At 40.0% G+C, this 22,811-nt stretch overlaps 3 protein-coding genes and 2 long non-coding RNA genes across 9 annotated transcripts in view; 4 read left to right on the top strand and 1 right to left on the bottom strand.

Annotated features, from left to right (window-relative positions):
• Window positions 1-22,811, bottom strand: part of LOC307003863 (Golgi apparatus membrane protein TVP23 homolog B) — a 291,916-nt gene that overhangs the window by 118,873 nt on the left and 150,232 nt on the right. The gene's annotated exons all lie outside the window — the stretch shown is intronic.
• LOC307003908 overlaps window positions 1-22,811 on the top strand; it is a 53,987-nt gene that overhangs the window by 15,956 nt on the left and 15,220 nt on the right. The gene's annotated exons all lie outside the window — the stretch shown is intronic.
• On the top strand, window positions 607-17,511 carry LOC307003896 (uncharacterized protein). Of its 5 annotated transcripts, none has more exons than XR_013798867.1 (5): window positions 607-703; window positions 15,824-15,870; window positions 16,007-16,098; window positions 16,530-16,866; window positions 17,362-17,511. XR_013798867.1 is itself a non-coding variant. In XM_079622780.1 (4 exons), exons 1-4 carry the CDS (start codon window positions 15,233-15,235, stop codon window positions 17,490-17,492), a joined length of 330 nt encoding a protein of 109 aa, XP_079478906.1. In that variant the 5' UTR covers window positions 15,007-15,232; the 3' UTR covers window positions 17,493-17,511. The 5 variants fall into 5 exon arrangements, 1 of the variants encoding a protein (XP_079478906.1); XR_013798868.1 differs by having other exon boundaries at window positions 612-699; XR_013798869.1 differs by having other exon boundaries at window positions 639-699; window positions 15,824-16,098.
• LOC306988898 lies at window positions 2,650-11,137 on the top strand. Its single transcript, XR_013795520.1, has 7 exons — window positions 2,650-2,713; window positions 3,339-3,407; window positions 5,889-6,014; window positions 7,046-7,099; window positions 8,690-8,783; window positions 10,718-10,919; window positions 11,084-11,137. It is a non-coding gene; the product is annotated as an uncharacterized lncRNA (long non-coding RNA).
• Window positions 17,736-21,301, top strand: LOC307003883 (serine/threonine-protein kinase/endoribonuclease IRE1-like). Its single transcript, XM_079622744.1, has 4 exons — window positions 17,736-18,079; window positions 20,320-20,442; window positions 20,779-20,845; window positions 21,125-21,301. Exons 1-4 carry the CDS (start codon window positions 17,918-17,920, stop codon window positions 21,253-21,255), a joined length of 483 nt encoding a protein of 160 aa, XP_079478870.1. The 5' UTR covers window positions 17,736-17,917; the 3' UTR covers window positions 21,256-21,301.

Here is a 22,811-nt window from a genome sequence, read left to right as displayed (position 1 = left end):
ACACATTATGAAAAATATTAACAATCTTATAATTAGTCCATTTTTAACACTGCAAAATATGACACATCAGGACATGCATACAAAACACTTCAACAATCATATTTCTGGATACTCAAATTTGGTTAAAACCTTTGTAGACATAGCTTGCATGACAGCACTATAAAAACACACAAAAGTGAAACCCCATTGCCTTATATCTACTGCTTTTCTTATTGTTGTGCGGTTTATAGTGAGTGATATTTCTTATTTACAGAAGTTGTGCAAATATTACAATACATTTTAATTTAATTTATTTATTTGCAATTTAATAAATTTAACTGTCTGCTGCTTGCTCCCTGAAACAATTATTAATTGTTGTGGATTGTGGATGACTGTAAATGAATCTACATAAAAATACACGTTAATCCAACAAAATTCTCCAGAATGTCACAGCTACATGTTTAACAAAGTTTTCTGGATACATTTTTTTATGTTGAACGGATCTAAATAGATCTAAATAGTTGTTTGTTTGGTATTTTGTATGTTCTTTAAGCAATAAAAAAAGAAAAAAAAAAGATCTAGTTTGCGCATGCGTGATGAGCAAGAACATCGCGCCAAATGCACGGGCTCCATTTTGTGTTAGCTCCTCATTTGATCGGTGGCATCATGTTGGAGTTCGCTCATCCTGACTCTTCGATGATTTAATATTGCCCTACGGCTGTAGGTGAGTATTAATATTACTTTGAATTTATTAACGCATGACTCGTATATTTCCGAGCTGACAGTGTGTTATTCAGTGTTGATTTCGTTGACGAACAATTTTCGTCACCGACATTTTTCCCACAGACGAAAACGAGACGATAACTAAATAAATAAAAAGTTTGAATGGAAACAACTTTGACGAAAATCTATTGAAATTTTCGTTTACGAATAAAAACTAGACGAAAATGTTAGATATGGACGATTTGGGAAGACATGATCTAGTCAGAATATGTCTGGTTTGTGTGGTAACGTTAGATGCTTGTGGGCAGGGCATTGATGCATGTTTTATAAAACCTTAAAAAATTATGTTAAACGTCTGGGAGAAAGAGAAGAGCAGACATCCCTGCTGAAAAATCCAGCTAAAACCAGCCTAAGCTGGTTGGCTGGTTTAAGCTGGAAGTAGCTGGTTTTAGCTGGTCTCCCAGCCTGGCTTAGCTGGTTTTAGCTGGTCTCCCAGCCTGGCCTAGCTGGTCAAGCTGGTCTCCCAGCCTGGCGTAGTTGATCAAGCTGGTCTCCCAGCCTGGCTTAGCTGGTTTTAGCTGGTCTCCCAGCCTGGCGTAGCTGGTTTTAGCTGGTCTCCCAGCCTGGCCTAGCTGGTCAAGCTGGTCTCCCAGCCTGGCGTAGTTGATCAAGCTGGTCTCCCAGCCTGGCGTAGCTGGTTTTAGCTGGTCTCCCAGCCTGGCGTAGTTGATCAAGCTGGTCTCCCAGCCTGGCGTAGCTGGTTTTAGCTGGTCTCCCAGCCTGGCGTAGTTGATCAAGATGGTCTCCCAGCCTGGCTTAGCTGGTTTTAGCTGGTCTCCCAGCCTGGGTTAGTTGATCAAGCTGTTCCCCAACCTGGACAATTTGGTGGTCAGCTGGTTTTAGCTGGTCTCCCAGCCTGGACAAGCTGATGAACATCCTATATAATTATAATATATATTATATATATTTCTAATAATTATATATATAATTATGAATAATAATAATAATAATACACACACACACTCACGCACGCACGCAATAAGTTAATATGGACGAAGTTGATTATACACTAGTTAAATATTGGAACCCAGATTTTTTTGGTTGGTTGCCATTTAGTAATATAACGCAATTATTAGTAATGATGCAACTTATTATATAAATGTAAATTTCATTTTTCAAAAATAAAATAAAAAACTTGGTCCCACTTTATATTAAGTGGCTTTAAGTACTATGTACTTACATAGAAAAATAAGTACAATGTACTTATTGTGTTCATGTTGTATTGTAAAATACCTTTTCTGCTATTGCGGTGTGATACAGGTAAGAGACAGGTGTGGTGGTATGGCTAGGTTTAAGGGTGGGTTAAGGTGTAAGGGACTGGTCAACAGTTTAATTACAAATGTAATTACATAAATGAATTACCGCTATAATTACAAGCAGGTATTTTTTAAATATAAGTACAATGTAAAAACATATATGTACACAATTAAGTCCATTGTATCAAATGATTAATTTCAATGTTAGTAGTAGTTAAAGCCACTTAATATAAAGTGGGACCAAAAACGTTTAATAATAATATGTTTATTTATTTTATTTTATATAGCGCCTTTCTGAAGACTCAAGGTCGCTTTACAATAAATTACAAAAACACATGACATAATACTTCTGTCACAATTTTGTACTTGCGTGCCAAACCACAAAACCTGGCATATAAACTGGGGTCTGGCATTTTGCACATGAATGGGTAATAGAACTAAACAATGAGTTTAAAATTCATCAATTAATATTGATGATATTCATATTATGTTATATGTTTTAATTCTAAATGTTTATTTAAATGCTGCGTGACTTTGAAGTGTTTTAATGCGCGTGCGCGTGAACATTCGAGTCGCATTCAGATTCAAACACTGGAGCGCAAGCGCGCTGCGCGAGTCAGATGGAAACGGAGAAACGTCATCAACTGACAAACAGCTAAACTCCCGGCTCTCGCTGTTGTTTTCACTGCTTTCAGGTGAGTTTAGTCAACAAATGCACATAAATAATACATACTAACGTCCCTGACACCTTTATTACGTGTAATTGACACGCTTCTGTTGAATATTTACTTTATAAAAATGGTTTTGTGTCTTCGAAAATGTCCGTTAGCATCTCAACCATTTTCAGAAGAGGTAACTTAAGGCTAATGTTAAGTTAGACTGGAACTCTTGTTTATTAAAGTTTGGGGTTTTAACCACATCTTTGTGTACATAACAGTTTTTGATAGTTTTGTTTTGCTGGTAATTTGTCAATGGGTGATTGGTAGTAAGCTAATTCATTTAACCTAAAATAATCCACTGTACTGTTAATCAGTGACGTCACTTAGACGTTTTACCAGAGATAAAAAAGTGATTTTAGGAGTAACAGAAAAAAAACCCTCTACAACAAAGGGTGAATTATTGTTTAATCATGATACTGATTTCATATGCATTTATTTCACAATATATTATCTTAAGAATTATATATATATATATATTATTCTTTCTCTTTTCTGAATTTCACCTCTGCTCTAGCTTGGTTTCTTGTAATAAACCCTATGTTCTATTGTAAGTCCTATGTAACATTGTTGGCTCTGTGACAAATTGCATGTTATGTTCTAGATCATCATGCTGATGGCCTGCTACACCCCCTGTCCAAGAAAATCTCCACGGCTATGAACCATATGACTAGTAAGCAAAACCACCTCAAACATACAATGCACTACTGTCCAAAAGTTTGGGGTCTGTAAGATTTATGCTTTTGAAAGTGTTCCAGGTTTTTTCAGTGAGATTGTCCTTGAGAAGCCTGTTGGCTAAATAGTCAGCTAAATAATAGGCAACAAATATAATGGTATAATGGTCGGATTTTTCAGTACAAGATCTTGATGCCATCCACCAGGGCTCCAGACTAACTTTTTTCACCTCCGTCCTGGAACCGTCCTGAAAAATAATTTGAACCGTCCTAAAGTGAACACGTTGTTTATGTACTTTGTTATTATCATCTATAGTTTTTAGTTGTTAGTCACATAATAAAAACACCATTAAAATGTTTATGATATATATTATTATATTTATTTAGCTCTATTCAAAGTAGTTATCTGTAATCAGGTAAGAAACAGATTTAATAAAAAAAAACAGGAGTTAAATGCTTTTATGTATTCATGCAGAACTAATTTTTTTTTTTTTTTTTTTTTTACATATACGGAAATTAAGAGAAAAATACATACAGCTCAAAACGTTTCAACAATTCAATATTAAGGACACAGACCGCATTAGGATTATTATCCACTGTCACTTTAAGACATCGGATCATGTCCAATGACATGCGGATCCAATTGCACTGATGCACATCCGATACACTCAAAACTGTTTAAGACATAACCAACATAGTTTACATGAATACTCTCCAAAACGGACATTTCGACATAATGTTGTGTGTATTTGTCCATTCAGACGCGAAAGAGAGCTCAATTCAGTCCTCGCGCGCTGTATAGGTGTCTGTGCATGGCTGCGCGCTTCGGGTCGGGTGTGTGCGCACAGAAAACCGGACCGAATAGGGCTAGCTTTTTTTGCGTCGTCACTCTTATTCAGATCTATATGTCTGCTCTACTCATTCTCCCAGACGTTTAAATTTTTTAACGTTTTATGAGACATGCAGCGCATGTCAACCCGTGTGCCGCTGGGTGGATCAGCACGTTACAGTACAAATGTGCGCATCTACCACAAACGCAGGACATCAGTTCTGACTGGATCGCTTCCCAAATTGTCACTATCTAACATTTTTTTCTAGTTTTTAGGAGATGCAGGGCCGTCTTGGTGCTCTATCTGTTTGACCTCGTCCTCACCGTAGTTTAACCAGCGCAACATATTTGCGATGTCATTAAGCCATGTGATAGATGTACCGCGAAACAAGTCTCCGGGTGAGTAGCCGGCCAGTGAGAGTAACTATAGTAACAGCATGAGAAGACGCGCTCCGTTGTAGTCAGCGCTTGGTCGGTTAATTTTGGCATTTTCTAAGTAAGTTACCCCAATAGGCTAGTAATAAATTAACACACATACAAAAATGTCTTTCGTCCTGTAGGCGTCCTGGAGAATATTTCTGTTCGTCCTAAACACATTTTCTATCGTCCCCGGGACGATAGGACGCCGTTAGTCTCGAGCCCTGCAATCCACACTCAGTAGATGAAGAAGGTGAGTTTCACAATAGCTGTCCCTATCACAAATCAAGAGACCGAACACAACAGGCTTTCATCCATATGAACACCCCTGGGGCCAAATTATGGTAGACCGCCGTATCAATAAGCTTGGACGTTATCAGTTCTGCTGATGGTACTTAAGAAATTACACGCACTATTTATTAAATACATTGTCTTTCCAATTCTATCTCACCAGCTGTTTCTATATGCGATAGGGGTGATTGCATTGGAGTTTTTCCCTCTTTTGCACCTCGCTTTTAAATCACTAATAAATACCTGTGCGTCTGTGTTAACAAGTGGTGTGAATGTACGTCACGTTGTACAGTATGTTGAGACGGAGGTGCCAGAACTGCAACTCATAGAATGCACTGTAACACGATACTACGTTATTTCTTCAAAAGCAGATCGTAGAGACATTTTAGTTGTCCACGATCAAAAATCGTGATATCCCACACCCCTACGCGCAGCACAAAACTTCTCACACAGCGTTCGCTTTCGCTTAAATGCTGAAATTGGCAAGGCTTGAAAATGCGTGCAAATGATAAACGTTCGTTATAATGCAGCACTGGTCCAATCGTGACAGTGACAGTTCATTCAACTGTCCGAAACGTCTTTCAAGCTGAAAGGCGCAGTGCTGAACATCTGCCATGTTCAGCACTGAATGAATGACAGGATCGCCCCTGTAACAATGCGCCAGGTAAACAGGATGACATCTAGTGAAGAAGACTAGTAATAAAATTAACGATATCGAATTGACCACATTTTTAAAAACAATTAATCTAAAAAAAATTTTTTGCCCAGCCCTACTTCGTGTGTGTGGCTAAACGATCAGATACACACAAAAAATAGTTGAAATGACCAGCTTGGAGAGTATTCACTTAAACACAGTTTATGTCTTAAGTTTAAGCTTGTTGAATAATATGTCAAATGAAATGCAATGGTCAGGATTATTGATGGCCTTTTTCTATGACCGCAGACACAGAGATAATGCCTGAAGTGAGTCAGTGAAGGAGAAGATCAAGCCTCTGGAGGAGGACACGCAGTCTCACTTCAGGAGAAGACACAGATGAGCTCCAGGGCAGAGTCAGCCATCATTATAAAGGTGAGTTCAGTGTTTACATGCTTAAGTGACACTGTTTAATAAAGCAGGGACATTAGATGTTATTTACAGTGATGATTTTACTTGTTTTATTATTAAAAGGTAATATTAAAGGTTAAAAATGACCCACGGTAATAGACCTGCATGATATTGCAAAAAACTGATATTACAATATTTAATTTTTTTCTGCAATATATAATGCAATATGAAAAACTATTTCACCAAATGACTTGAATAGCTCTATTTGGAAGTAATTAATCAATCTAGAATGATTGGTGTGATTTTGTAGTGGTTTGCATCTGCATAGAACATAATAAATGTGAATAAGATGTGAAATAAACATTGCCTCATATATTCCAGGTCTAATTTAGGTACAGAAAAATTGAGTAATCAACAGTCAAATAACATGGCATAGTCTTTACATAGCTTGACTTCACATAGGCCTATACTGCAATGTCACTGCCACAGACAAGTATGAATAATAAAACAATATGTTAATGGCTTTAATACATCACATAACAAGCGTGTTCATTACAGTGTGTCAGGTTGTGTGTAGCTTTACACCTGTTTTATGAGGACATAATTTCCCTGATGTTTAACTTGACTGGAGAATCTCAGTGTGTTGTTAGTTTGACAGAAGAGCTAGGAACCGGGGAGTCACTGGCGTCAAAAGACGAGACCTGACAGTGAGCTGTAGGCTGACTGGGGTTTATATGCAGAGCTGGCGTGGTGAGTAAAGTGATGAGGTGCAGCTGTAGTAAATCAGAACTCCGGTGATTGCGAATGGGACCAGGTGTGTTGGGTTGAAGCTGGCTGGGGTGTGTCGTTGGGTGAATCCGTGACACCATGCTGATAACCCATAATTCACAGCTCATTGTGGCTGATACCAATATCGAAAACTATTTGTGCTTGTTAGATTAAATATAATCATTGAAGAAGTTGGTAAAAATAGCAACCTCTGTTGAAATTGGCTTTCAATAAGTAATACTAAAATTAGTTATTAATTTTTTTTTATCTGCTTTCTTTTTTTTCAGATGATAACTGAGAAGAATCAGATAAACCCTGAACAAGATACAGCAACTCTAAAGGTATCCAAGAAGTTAATGTAATAATTGAGTTATTGCTTAAAGAAACGACCACATTTCAGTGTTCCTCAGTTATCAGTCACTGACTTATGATTGTGTGTGTAAGAAGTGAGTCACGATCACTTACTGTACATATAGCACAGATTCAATGTCTTATATCACTGTCATACACACACTAGGGCTGTCACTTTTTATTCGATATTCGAATATGCATTCGAACATGACGTGAAATATCCGTAATCGAACTTCAAATAAACTATCCGGTTTTTAAAGTGCCATGTGTAGCGCATTTTTTACAGTCTATGATTAGACATTTTGTTTTTTATTTTAAAAAGCGTGTTATTTTGAAATCGTGTTACAGGCTGTATGTTATAGTCAGATATGACGGCGCGCTGCAACACATATCACCGCAGATTATCTATTCATCAAGCGTCAAGCCAGCGTGCAAACTATCGCATATCAAAGTGAAAGTAAGTCGCAGACGCTTTAACACACAATAATAATAATCTTCATTAAAAGTAAAGAAACAAAATGATCTTACCAGGGCTGCCGCTCTCTCTTATTGCAGTCTTTGATTTTGAAATGTTAGCTGATGATCAATAAAATGCAGCTCATATCTGTTGCTTTCGGTGACATTAATCTGCATATAATTCCCGCGCTAATATCCGTTTTTCTATATCCGTTTTGCAAAAACACATTTAGGCCTATGTGACCAGGTGTAAATGGAATCGTTTTGATAAATCAGATATCTATCCGATCTGAGCAAACGCATGAAGTGGCCAGGTGTAAACAGCCCCAGAAACACAGCAGACGGCCAGAGCATCGCCAGGCGTCCAACATCGTATGACTGCATACTTTCCTGCACAACTGGTCGACACCTTGCCCAGATGCACGTGTAAAGGCAAGGTTTATTTAAGTGTAATTTTGGGAGTCCTGTTTGATTGAATCTCCGTTACGTTTTTTTTCCGAATACATAGCTTGGTATTTGATATCCGTTCGAATTAGATTTTCTCTAAAGTGACAGCCCTAACACACACACTTAAACTCAGGGTGCCGTCCAAATCTATCTAGTTACCAGTGTCCTGGTAAAACTAGTGTCCTCATAGACCAGGATTCTGTCAAACGAACACAACACACTGAGATTCTCCAGTCAAGTCAAACATCAGGAACATGTTCTTACGATGTCTTCATAAAACAGGTGTCCTCATAGTCCAGGTGTAAAGCTACACACAACCTGACATACTGTAATGAACACGCATGTAATGTGATGCATAAAAGCTGTGAACATTACCTTGGGTAACATTTAAATATTGATTTAAATATATATATATATAAAAAAATAATCTATCTATCTATTTGAAAACTTGAACTATTTTGTAATCTTGTATATTATCTCAAATCAATATTTTATGTGGAAATATGTATTGATAAGTAGCTGAGTATCGGGACCCTGATTATCCTGTCCATGTTTATTTTTTATTAATTACTGGCTGACTGTACATATTATCCCTTATATATTCCATTTATTATGATTTTTTTTATTACTCCTAGGTGAAGTGTTTCTGTATGTAACACTTTCTTTCATATTTTCAGATGGCCCGCCAAAGCCTTATTGGATCGCTAAGTGATGTACCGGTAGATGACAGACTGCTGCTGCACTTGTGACAGGTCGCATGTTACTGAAAGAGTGAGCAGAGAGAGAAAGAGAGCCCCTCCTTTTTTCAATTTAATTCAAAGATTGAAATCAAGCTTCTTTCTGTTGTATAAACTCTTAACAACAAAATTACCCCATTGTAAAAATGCAATGAGTGAGCAAACATTTAGGAGAAATAAAGTCTATATCGTCATAATATCATTATCGTAAATATTCTTGAAATATCGCGATATAATTTTGAGGCTATCTCGCCCATCCCTAATGTTCAGAAGGTATTGTTTTCTTTTTGGAAATCAAATTAGGGATACACCGATATGAACATTTCGGCTGATTTCGATAACTGATAATTCTTTATATTTGAAAGCCGATATCTGATATATTAGCCGATGAATCTAAATCCAAATTTTGGTATACTTTGAAAGCCTGATTACAAAAACGAAACACTAATAAAAGCCAATGTCCCAAACACTTCAACATAAATCAAACATATACAGTACAGTAGCCTAGTTTGAATCAGTGTAAGATTCCTTAACTTTTAAAATTAATTTTACATTCATATTTCCAACTTTCTTTATAAAAAAATGGCAACACTTTACAATAAGGTTCACCTGTTAGTATTAGTTAACACGAACTAACAATAAATGAACCATACTTCTACAGGATTTATTCATCTTTCTTCACGTTAATCTCAACATTTTCCCAAGGCATTTTAGGATCCAGTGTTGTCTGTTAATTTAGTGCACTATGACCTAACATGAACTCACATATTTTATTAACTCACATTAACAAAAGATTTTCTCTCTGTTAGTTCATGTTAGTTAATGCAATAACATATGTATTGTGAAGTTTTACCAAGACATCTATTGCTTTACAAATAATAATAATAAATTAAATTAAAATGCAAACAAGTTATTGGAAAACATTACTTAGGCTATATATAAAGAATCAAAATGCATATGCCATGGATAGATAAAATAAAATAGCCTCTGCACAGACAATAAGGGAATTATTTTACTCAATGCATATTGTTAATGAAAATTATACAAGAACAATAAAAGTACTAGTTATGAATAATAACGCATCAGTGTTTTTGAAAATGTATTAAACTTTTTAATATTACAGTAATATTAAACATCTTTAATATTTCTGTTTCAAAATAACGTGTTTGAGCTGCGTGCGCTAAAGCTAAAGAGCTGAAGGAACAGATATTTATACAAAATAAACACAATATTACAACTTATACTTGCAAAAAAATCATGCACAGATTAACGAGCTATTATTAATAGTAATCAACTATTACATAGTGAAACTAACCCCAAATAATTCACAATGTTTTTAATGCAATAGTTTGCTCATTATAAATAATAATGTATGTATATATGACAGTCCCAATCATAGTTATTAATGTTCTGCATTGAAGCTAATGATCATCACATATTGTGCCTTTAATTTGAAATCAAAGCTACAGCTAACACTGTCTGGTTAAATGTACGGTTATATTGATGAAATATAATTTTAAAAAAATCAACTTTTGAAAACATGGGTGGTGATTAAGTAAAAAGATCCAGCACATTTAGATGGTACAACCTTTTGAACTGACTGTATGCCTACCCACACAGCCTCATTTTTTATTCACTTGGAATTAAATACAGCATCTAGGCCGACTAAGGTTACTTGACACATGCTGAAAGGTTCCACACAAATTGTTAAGATCTCACTGAAATGACTAGATATCTTTGTAGGAAAAAAATACAGCTTCTTATTTTTAATATTGAGATCTTTTAAAATAAAAATGCAGCTCTTTTGTGGTAGCCAAAGTACTTAAAATAACATCACAACATTTATAGCTACCAACTGGAATATATTCTGTATAAGTTTCTTATTTGTGTAGAACATAAAAGAAGATATTTTGAAGAGTGTTTTTTTTTCTTCATACAATTGAAGCTCATTTATGTTTTGTCCTGAAGATCCAAATAGGAAACAATGTTCAGAGAAGAGGCGTGGAAGAAGATTAATCAATCTACAAAAGATTCTCTCTATGTTAAAGAGATGGCTGTGGCACTGTGGGGGACACACACTTTAAAGAGCAGAAGGTTCAGGAAAGGAGTGTCCCATGAAAACCTTCTGCAAAGCCTCCCCTGACACCCTCCAAGCTGCAAGTTTTGAGATGTAAGCTAATTTTTCTATTCATTCATTCATTCATTCATTTACTTTATGTAACCATAGCCAATTTAGTAAAAAGGGTTTTACATTAGTTGATTACCTTTCTAAGTTTTACTAGTTGAAAAGTGACAAATTAATAATCTAAATTATTTCTTTCAAATCTGCTTCAGTGACTGGCTCAAACAAAGAGAACCCGAATATGAGAGGGAGAAGCAAGTGGAGTAGGGTAAGTGTACCTATTAAGCCCATGTACCCTTTAAGCCCACTTTCAACTTTGAAGTCAAATATAAAAAAGAGAAAATCATATTTTTTGCTGCTCCTTATTTTAACCAATCCAGTGATTTGTTACTTACCTGACATTTTTTATTGCATGTTAAACACATTTGGCAATGTTAAGTTAGCCCCACTCATGTGCATGTGGTCTCAGGGGACCTCAAACAAAGACACCCAAAAACTTTGGTGTTTCTGGACCCTTCAGAAATCAACACATTTCTGCAATTTTCAGCCATTCTTTTGGTAACTACATTGATATTATGTCAAATAAGAGATAAATGTATTGTTTTTTGTGTATGAACAAATAATAATTAATAATTTGATATAATTTTCCTTTAAATGGAAAGATGAGTTTTATTAGCTTGCGCTCAAAGCTAATCTCAAGGTCAAACCATTAGCCTTACTGGAAGATGGACTGCTGAAGAATTAAGCATGTGAACTACAAACACTCAATATTCTGTGATTTATTTTACATTAATTTACAAATAAATACATCATAAATTGTTTTGTTGGGAAGATTATTTTCATAAATTAACTTTTTTTAAAGATGGGCTTAAATGGTACAGCGCCATAAAACGCATGCAAACTAGAGTCAACACAAGCTAACCTTGAATGAAAAAAACATAACATTTCTCAATGTGGGCACAATGGAAATTACTATGATGCTTTGTCCATAGTATATTTAAGCTCCTTGCATGTCTGTGTAAACATATATTATATTTTTTAAAGGAAAACTGTCTTTTTTTCACCTTTACTGACTGTGGAACCATTTAAGCCCACCTTATGTGTTTCAATGAGGAATCCCTCAAATTACAAAGTTTAATCAACTTTGTGAGAGAAATTGTTTAATGATAACATTTATATGAGTGTTTTTACCTTTTACCTCTACTAACCTTTTAACTTAATTACCACCTTAATTTCCAACTACATTTAGATAGGCCAACAAATTACACACATTCATTCAAATGAGATGGGGCCCGTTTTGCCCTAAAGTCCCTTATGTATAACCGGGCATATCTCAGGAGCGGAGCCGAGTTAAGGCTCGAGACTCCCGGCATTGAGAGGTCGCAGAGGTACAGTCCTGGGACATTCTGGTTCTGAGATACCGCCACTTCCTGTCCTGCTTTGACCATGCATAACCTGGGACCCAAGCTGAGTTGGGGCTCCAGACTCAGGGGTTAGCAGGGTCCCCTTGTGGGGCCCCCAGGTCGGGAGTATGGAGCTCCAACTCGGCTTTCTTCACGAGATAGGTGACTTCATGTGGAATTTTGACTTCATGTGGAACCAAGACGACTTAAGGCTCCATACTTAGGACATGGGAGGACCACTAGTCGACCCCCCCCCCCCATAAGGCTCCATACTCCCAGCGTGGGGGGCCCACTAGAATACCCCCCTAAAGCCAAGAGTATGGATCCACAACTCGGCTTGGCTCCTGAGATACTCCAGAGTCAAGCCGACTGAAGGCTCCAGACCACCGGCCTGGACCCCCAGCCACTAACACCTACCAATCACACCCAGGGCTCTAATCAAACATTAGTAAAAAAATATATAAAAAAATGTATGCTTCCCTGTCACTGAATAAATATATCAATGTTTTACTTATTTAAAAAAAAAAAAAAAAATGTATATTGTATGAATCAATCATGATGTGGGCTTATTTGGAACACATGCGGGCTTAAATGGTGCCAAAGTACCAATTAAGCCCATGCCAGACTTCTGACTTTATTCATAAAATATCTTAATTTTATATTCTAAAATGTACATAAACTAATAAATACATTTTCAAATGTGAGATTAATCTTGCATTTTAACTAACTATTTTTCTTATAAACCATGTCTATATCTATGAAAAACACCTAGACTTAGATTTTGGTGGGCTTAATAGGTACGCTTACCCCTATTACATATCCCCAAAAAATACAAGATGTCATAAGAAAAGAAAAATGTAATGTAAAATGTATCTCTATTCTGTTATTGTTCACCTTTACAGTTACTATTATATATTAGCATTTTAAAGGGGTGGTTTACTGCTTTTTTTCTTTACATGATTGTGTTTATGGGGTGCAATATAACATGTCTTCGTCTTTTTTCTTTTTTTTAAAGCCTTATTTTTCATAAATGTAAGTACTTAGCCTACAGGTTGTGGCCCAACAACTGCTGCCTCTGGTTTTTAAAGTTGGAACTGCTTCATGTTTTAGTAACAGTTTCTTCTTTAATCCGGCATTGAATTCGTGGAGATTCTGGAAGCTGCCTTCCGTAAAATGCGCAGCACAGAGAGCTAAATTACGATTGTAATTTTCAGAAACATAATCAAACATAAATTTTAGCCATTGTTGATGAACTACAGCGTCCGTAGGAAGCCGAACACAGAAGACCTGACAGCTGGGTGAAAATAACACACTTTAGACAGCATGGCTACAGCTCTCCACTATAACTCTTCCTCTTCCACAAAGCTGCAGAAATATGGCCACGCCCCCTTTTTTGCATATTCCGGAGGGAGGGTTGATGTAAATGTATGGGTTAGTTAAGTATAAAACCCGGGAAGTATCTCGTAGTCCCATTCGAGTCATTTTTGTAGGCATTAAACTTTCTGATTTTTAAAAGATGATATCTCTGCTAAAGTTGAACGTTCAGCGCAGCAACTTTACAGATACTGTTCATGCACCAACAGCAACATTACACACTATTTAAAATGAAAAAAGTGAAATCGCAATCAACCACCCCTTTAATAATTTCAATTAATAATTTTGTACATTACTGTTAGCATATCAATGGGTTGTTGTAAGGGGCTGCAATATCAAATAAAAGGAATTTGTTTGAATGGTTGCCTGTGCTCCTGAAGATTATTTTAAGTGTACTTGCAATTGTTTACATTATTTGTCACAACACCCAGTGGCAGGAAAAATAGAGAAGACATAGAGTCAATCAGCCTGACCAGCTAAGACCAACAATGACCAGCTAAGACCAACAATGACCAGCTAAGACCAACAATGACCAGCTAAGACCAGCCTGACCAACAATGACCAGCTAAGACCAACAATGACCAGCTAAAACCAGCCTGACCAGCTAAGACCAACAATGACCAGCTAAAACCAGCTAAGACCAGCCTGACCAGCTAAGACCAACAATGACCAGCTAAAACCAGCTAAGACCAACAATGACCAGCTTAAACCAGCCTGACCAGCTAAGACCAGCCTGACCAACTAAGACCAGCCAGGCTGACCAGCTAAGACCAGCCTGACCAGCTAAGACCAGCCTGACCAGCTAAGACCAGCCTGACCAACTAAGACCAGCCTGACCAGCTAAGACCAGCCTGACCAGCTAAGACCAGCCTGACCAGCTAAGACCAGCCTGACCAACTAAGACCAGCCTGACCAGCTAAGACCAGCCTGACCAGCTAAGACCAGCCAGGCTGACCAGCTAAGACCAGCCTGACCAGCTAAGACCAGCCTGACCAGCTAAGACCAGCCTGACCAGCTAAAAAAATGTTCAAAACCCCTCTAAAACCAGCCTGATAAACCAGCTATGACCAGGCTGGGAGACCAGCCAAAACCAGCCTGACCATCTTAGGCTGGTTTAAGCTGGATTTTTCAGCAGGGATATGGATAGATCTGAATAAGAGTTATTAAAGAGACTCTATTCGGTAACGGACGGTTTTCTGCGAGCACACCCGAAGCTGCAGCCGTGCACTTAGAAAGCTAACGTTAACTTATACAGCGCCCTCTTCCGCGTTTGAATGGACAAATACACACAATATTATGTCTGTAACGTTATTATGTCCGTTTTTGGAGAGCAAGTGTAATATAGTGAGTTTCTGTTTATGTTTATTTCTTCGATTCTATATATAGTAAAATGTTATTTTTTTTCTATTACTTTAAATACTGCTAAATCTCTTATTTGTGCTTTATGTTTAAAAAGGAGTGTGTGTTATGCACATTAATTCATTTAATTATTTTCGCTTGGCATACCAGCGTGATGACGTCATCGCACGCATCGCACAGTAACCCGTGACTGAGTTAGTGATGCTTCATTCGTAACGTTAGTAAATGCAGAGACGAGAAGTCATCACAAATGCGTTCTTCTCTTCATTGTCTTCTTACTTACAGGTAATGGCAAAGTATGATGAGAAACACACTCCAGATTTAAGCATAAACAACACTGTTAATAATATGAATGAGTTGTGTGCGTGTTTAACGCAGTTGTTTTGCTATATGAATAGTGCGTCATGAGTTTGTCATGTTGAGCACATGGTTAGCATAAATGCTCCGCGATTAGCGCGAAAGTCCGCCACATAACTGGTTAAAGTATAAATACTATTCGAATCTATAAGGGATAATATTGTTTAGTGTTATAAATTATTCTTAGTTTACATACGTGGTTGTTAATCGGCGGTGATGTCTGTAAACTGTGTAATGCGTTACATTTGAGTGAATGTAGTTGAGTGAATTTCACGTGTCTCGTCATTCAATGTAATACATCAGACAACGAATTTGTATGTGTTCTAAACTGAGAATAGAGAGTGGATTCTTAATGTATTTTACAATCCTTACTGTCTTTATTCTTTCATTAGTGCTTGAATTAGAATATTACTTTTAAGAGAATCGTGTGATCTTAATCTTTTTCCTCTTTGTTGTTAGGAATTCACCTTCAAGAAGACTGGTTTGGCCAAGTTTCCTTTGATTCAGTAATTTTCATTCATTACACATAGTGACATACACAATAACATTTTATTCAGTTCAGTCACTCGCTGTCCTGATCTACATCCGTTTCTTTTCTTTTTTTAATCTATTTCACACTTTCTGTCCCTGTTCCTTTCTCAGTAAATTCATTCACAAAGTCATCATGGACTGGATTACCTCGAACCTGGTTGATCCATATAGTTGCTCTTTACAACTAGTGCCAGATCTGCAGGGTAAGTTGACATAAAAACAGGGTGATGGAAACATAGCTAATGCTTTCATCTTTAATTTCCCTCACTCTTTAATTAGGAGATTTGAATTTGACACATAAAGTGACAGTAAAATGATAAGTGTCAAAGCTTGATGACGAATGAGCAAAGTAAATAGTTTTGAATAGTTCAATATAAATCAAATTAATTTGGCACATGCGTTTCCATCTCCCAATATTTGCACGAGTCCTTTTTCGCACGAGTCAAAAAAAAATTGCGACACAAGGGATTTTTTTCTCATTTGCCGTTTCCATCACGTTTCTGATGCGAGACTTCAAAATGTGCATAAAAACAGGGTGATGGAAACATAGCTAATGCTTTCATCTTTCATTTCCCTCACTCTTTAATTAGGAGATTTGAAATTAGCAAATGTTTTGTCAATCTCTTTTCTTTAGCCTGAGTTTGTCGAAGAGGGCACTGCATTGCTGGAATTGCAAAAGCCTTACACTTGCAACTATTTCGTACGGATATATGACAGTTTCATCTTGGAAGACCGAAACATCCTGATAATGGAGCATCTTCCTGCCTACGTGACCTTGAGGGAGTTCATCAGAGGAAACGGAGGGTGCCTGACTGCAGAGACAGCGAACCGCATCATGTCCCAAAGCTTGGTTGCAACGCGTCACTGCATGAATAAGAATTATTTTTACTCACTACTCAAGAGATTGATACCGATCAACCCAGAAACCCTGCATATAAAATATGCATACATTGGCAAAAAAGACTACAAAGGTGAGTTAGCTTTTTGAACACAGATCACTGATGACTGGTGATGACTGCTGATGTTTTACTAATCACTGGAAATGTATTTATATATAAGATTGCAGTCCTCCAAATGATGAAAAAGTTTTGCCGTAAACAATGTTTTTTGCGACACCACGATATGAACGATAGAGCATAATATGAATCGATAGACTTTTTATATCGTCCATCCGATATATATCGTCATATCGCACAGCCCTACGCCCACAGCGTGCTCAACCTCGAGCAACGGGCAATATTGACTAAATATGTCCGCCGCAGAGTCAAGCTGCGAAATGTGGCTTGTCCGCTCTGCGGCACGGTTGTCAAATACGCGGAGAAACATCTGCAGAAAGGATTTGACAGCAAGTCAGTGTTAAAACTGACAAGATGGTGTTTGACCCATTGTTTTAAATCAGTGTATGATACAGCTGTCTGTTTATTGTTGATTTAACGAATGCAATCATGTGTTTTTTAATGTTTCAGACCCGCTCGAGGTCAAGGGCAACGACAGCGTTGGAGAAGTCGGTGACCGTGGGGAAACTGAAGCTGCTGTGGGACAGCAAGCCAGCCCTTCCCACGGTCCACGACTTCTCCCAAGCCAAGGCCCCACCTGATGGCTCCTGGGACGAGACCGTGACCCACACCAGAGCCGGTCGGTCTCCCGACTGAGGCTCCGGGGACCCGGCCTCGTCCCAGGAGCCATCAGGTGGGGCCTCGGCTTGGGAGAAGTCGTGTGTGACACATCCGCCTTGTGTGACACCGGTCCAGACGGACGATGACAGGGAGGTCATAAAAATGATAAACGGATTCATACCGATGATTTTTATGACCTCCCTGTCATCGTCCGTCTGGACCGGTGTCACACAAGGCGGATGTGTCACACACGACTTCTCCCAAGCCGAGGGCCTATCAGTCGGGAGACCGACCAGCTCTGGTGTGGGTCACGGTCTTGCCTCGTGTGACACCGGTCCAGACGGAGGATGACTCTCGTGGGTTGACAGTCCACCGAGATCTGAAGCCGCACAACATCCTGGTGTCGATGCCGAACACACACGGCCGCGTGAAGGCCATGATCTCAGACTTCGGGCTGTGTAAGAAGCTGGCGGTGGGCCGGCACAGCTTCAGCAGGAAGTCCGGCGTCCCGGGAACCGAGGGCTGGATCGCTCCCGAAGTGCTCAGTGAGGACGCCAAGCACAACCCGGTGAGAACACAACACATCCCACGGGCCGCGCTTAACCCGGGTTAAGAGCTCCACACATCCCACGGGCCGCGCTTAACCCGGGTTAAGAGCTCCACACATCCTACGGTCCGCGCTTGTCCCGGGTTAAGAGCTCCACACATCCCACGGTCCGCGCTTGTCCCGGGTTAAGAGCTCCACACATCCCACGGTCCGCGCTTGTCCCGGGTTAAGAGCTCCACACATCCCACAGGCCGCGCTTGACCCGGGTTAAGAGCTCCACACATCCCACGGTCCGCGCTTGTCCCAGGTTAAGAGCTCCACACATCCCACGGTCCGCGCTTGTCCCGGGTTAAGAGCTCCACACATCCCACAGGCCGCGCTTGACCCGGGTTAAGAGCTCCACACATCCCACGGTCCGCGCTTGACCCGGGTTAAGAGCTCCACACATCCCGCGGGCCGCGCTTGACCCGGGTTAAGAGCGCCATACATCCCACGGGCCGCGCTTGACCCGGGTTAAGAGCTCCACACATCCCACGGGCCGCGCTTGACCCGGGTTAAGAGCGCCACACATCCCACGGGCCGCGCTTGACCCGGGTTAAGAGCGCCACACATCCCACGGGCTGCGCTTGACCCGGGTTAAGAGCTCCACACACTCGGGTTAAGAGCTCCACACATCCCACGGGCCGCGCTTGACCCGGGTTAACCCTCGTGCATCCGCTTAAAGAAGTTGCTCCATTGTGGACAAAAATGTCCCCATCAAAATATTGGGCAGCACTTTATTTTAGTGTCCTTGTTACATGTACTTACCAGTCCCTCCATAAAAACGCTGCGTTTTTTTGTGATTGTTGCGGGCAAAAATCCTTGATTATGCGGCACGTTTTCTTAAAAAATGCGATGGAATATGCGGGATATTTATGCAATTTTATGCGATGAAATTGCGGGAACTTGCAGAAATTGCGGGAACTTGCAAAAACTGCGGTTTGATGAAAAAGAGAAAACATTTTTTTACCCCCAACACCCTATTCACTAGGCTACTACTTTAATCTAAAGAGTCATTTCTTATTACTTCCTATGATAAGCAAGCATACTACTTCACATAAAGTGCTGGGAATATTTAAGTTCTCATCTTGTATTATTTCAGACCATAATAAACACATGGCTCAAACTTACAAAACATTTATGAGTCGAACAATTTCTGTAGCTTTACAAAATGAATATGCTACAACTTCTGTAAAAATGACAAAGTGGCAAAGTGGTTGTCCAGCTTCGACTTCCGCCTGTGGTCCAACACACAGTTGCACGGAGTACAAAATAATTTGCCCCACTGTCATGTAACACACTGGGAAGCTGTCTTTTGCGCTTATGTTTGTTGGCAAATGAGAATGATTTGCGGGCTTCATCATGGTTTCATCAGCATCGCGGGGTTTGCAGCTTTTCAATGATGTCGCGCAATTACGTCACTTCATAACGTTCCCATGGCAACAGGGCAAATGGCTGCGCTTGTGTGAAGTAAACGCAACATTTTTCAACTTTCTGCTAAGATATATGTGACTTTTTGCAACGAAAATGTGGGGATTATGAAATCATGCAAGCCCGCATATTTTGCGCGTGGAAATCGGCAATTTATGCGGGGAAAGTGCGGCGTATTTGAAAAAATGCGTCCCCCGCATAAATATGCGGACTTTGGCTGATTATGCATTGAATCATGCGATCGCATAATCGCGTTTTTCTGGAGGGACTGACTTACCGTAGTAATAACAGTAAATTATGCAGAATTACATGCAACTAACCCTCAACCAAACCCTAATCCTACCCTAAACCTATAGTAAGTACATGTAGTTCATTACTCAGTACTTAAATATATAATTACACTGTAACAATGACACCTTAAAATAAAGTGTAACCGACACTTTTATACAAATCTGAATCTTAGGAGCATACAAAAAGGTTTAAGTTTATGAAAATGATTAATTTTTTTATATAAAAAATTACAAAATTTAAATATGTTGAACTGTAAAACTGCTAGGAAATCAAAGCCATAAATCTAAACAAGTTTTGTTCCAAATTTCAACGGCGGGCCGTTCTGATCTCTAGATTTCTCTAGATCTAGTTTTATATATTTCTCTCGGTTGTTTAGTTTCCGTAGCGATTCAAAGCACACCGAGATTACTCACGGTTATTATGGCATGCAGTGATTGCTGCACAGTACAGTGTGTGTGTCGAGTGTGTGTGGTGTGACTGTCCTGTCTCGTCTCCCTCAGACCTGCATGGTGGACATCTTCTCCGCCGGCTGTGTGTTCTACTACGTGCTTTCTGAAGGACAACACCCGTTCGGGAAGTGCTGGGAGCCTATTCCCTCGAGCTGCTGCAGCCCAACACACACGGTACACACACACACACTCGAGCTGCTGCAGCCCAACACACACGGTACACACACACACACACACACACTCGAGCTGCTGCAGCCCAACACACACGGTACACACACACACACACACACACACACACACACACACACTTGAGCTGCTCCAGCCCAACACACACAACAGCCAACTCAGATTTGTAACATGACATGAGTGTATTTCCTATTTAGAGACTCCATTTTTGTTTAGTTTTCCATCAAGTTTTTGTTGTTTGGAATAAATTCAGCAGAATGGTTAAATTTATTTGTAAAGAGTTAAAAGCAAACCTAACGTGTCCTCTCCGACATCTTTTTTCAGTTACGAGGGGGATGCCATTATAGCCTTAAAACTTCTCCGCATGAAATGTGGCGTGAAGGGAGTGCAGGTGAGATTATGTGTTGTGAGTTGTGACGGCACATTTGATACATGGTACAATATTGACTAAATATGCCCGCCGCAGAGTCAAGCTGCGAAATGTGGCTTGTCCGCTCTGCGGCACGGTTGTCAAATACCCGGAGAAACATCTGCAGAAAGGATTTGACAGCAAGTCAGTGTTAAAACTGACAAGATGGTGTTTGACCCGTTGTTTTAAATCAGTGTATGATACAGCTGTCTGTTTATTGTTGATTTAACGAATGCAATCATGTGTTTTTTAATGTTTCAGACCCGCTCGAGGTCAAGGGCAACGACAGCGTTGGAGAAGTCGGTGACCGTGGGGAAACTGAAGCTGCTGTGGGACAGCAAGCCAGCCCTTCCCACGGTCCACGACTTCTCCCAAGCCGAGGCCCCACCTGATGGCTCCTGGGACGAGACCGTGACCCACACCAGAGCCGGTCGGTCTCCCGACTGAGGCTCCGGGGACCCGGCCTCATCCCAGGAGCCATCAGGTGGGGCCTCGGCTTGGGAGAAGTCGTGTGTGACACATCCGCCTTGTGTGACACCGGTCCAGACGGACGATGACAGGGAGGTCATAAAAATCATGATAAACGGATTCATACCGATGATTTTTATGACCTCCCTGTCATCGTCCGTCTGGACCGGTGTCACACAAGGCGGATGTGTCACACACGACTTCTCCCAAGCCGAGGGCCTATCAGTCGGGAGACCGACCAGCTCTGGTGTGGGTCACGGTCTTGCCTCGTGTGACACCGGTCCAGACGGAGGATGACAGGGAGGTCATGCAAATCATCGGTATGAATCCGTTTATCATCAATCCTAATAGTCGCTAAAATTGACTCATGATTATTAATAACTAAATTGATGGTTTGTTTTTCAGAAGAACTCTTTCCCATGTTTGAAGAGCTGGCGGCAGCAGAGGCCACAGCGCTGTGGAGCCCCGACGACCTGGAGGCCGCTATAGGTATGAAACCCCTGTATCATCACAATCCTAATAGTGCTGCAGAAAATCAACAAGTGGTCTACTAAATTGATGGTTTGTTTTTCAGAAGAACAGCCTCCTAGCTTGGCTGAATTGCCACCAGCTGGGGCCACAGCGCTGTGCAGACCTGAAGTGGACATGGGTAAGAGTCATTTATCATCACAATTCCCAATAGTGCTGCAGTTACTCGGTAAGTGATCCACTAAATTGATGTTTTGTTTTTCAGACGATCTCTTCCCCAATTTCCCCATTGATTTTTACACGTTGTTTTGATTCTGACCTTTTTTTTAAATAAAGTTTTTTATAAATTTGACTTTGGGTGTGTGTGTGTCCATTGTGTTATTTCCAATAAAAATGACAAAGGAGCAGCAACATATGAATTTGTATTAATTTAAAAGGTTTTAGGTTCCAGGGCGGGACACAAGCCTGAGAGGGTGACCCACTGCAAACGGCTTTAAACGCCCGTAACTCGGCGAAGGCGGGTCCTGGACACCAAACGTTTATATACTTAAGAACGGTTCGAGACCTTTCCAGGGAGACCAACCACGGCCTCGAGATACAGAAAGAAATAAACACAATTATCTAAGTGAAAACTCAACTCAGCGGGCACTGAGCTCTAAGGAACCGTCTTCTTGAACTGAAAAGAATGGTAAAAATGTCATGATTTTTGGTGGTGTTTTCGCGGAGATATTAGCCGAAAACCACAGGGCGCGCATCAAAATGGCCGCCGCCGATGACGTCACGACCCGGGGAGAAAATCAATAGTATCTCGGCAACGCAAAGACCCAGAGTGCTCAAACTCGGTTCAGGATGTCCCGCGGGGACCCTCACTCTACAGTCGCAGGCCCCGGGGACGCCCCCTAGCGGATCGCCGCTCGCTGGGACCCCGACTTTGAACGGCTCTAACTCGGGGACCCGGGCGAGTTTGACCTCGGGGGTGGGCTCTTTGGAAAGGCCTCGTCCAGCACTACGG

Source organism: Phoxinus phoxinus (assembly GCF_949152265.1).
Source record: "Phoxinus phoxinus genome assembly, chromosome: 1".
Classification (NCBI taxonomy): Eukaryota; Metazoa; Chordata; class Actinopteri; order Cypriniformes; family Leuciscidae; genus Phoxinus; species Phoxinus phoxinus.
The sequence above is the reverse complement of the archived record's forward strand: the minus strand, read 5'-3'. Positions and strand labels throughout refer to the sequence as shown.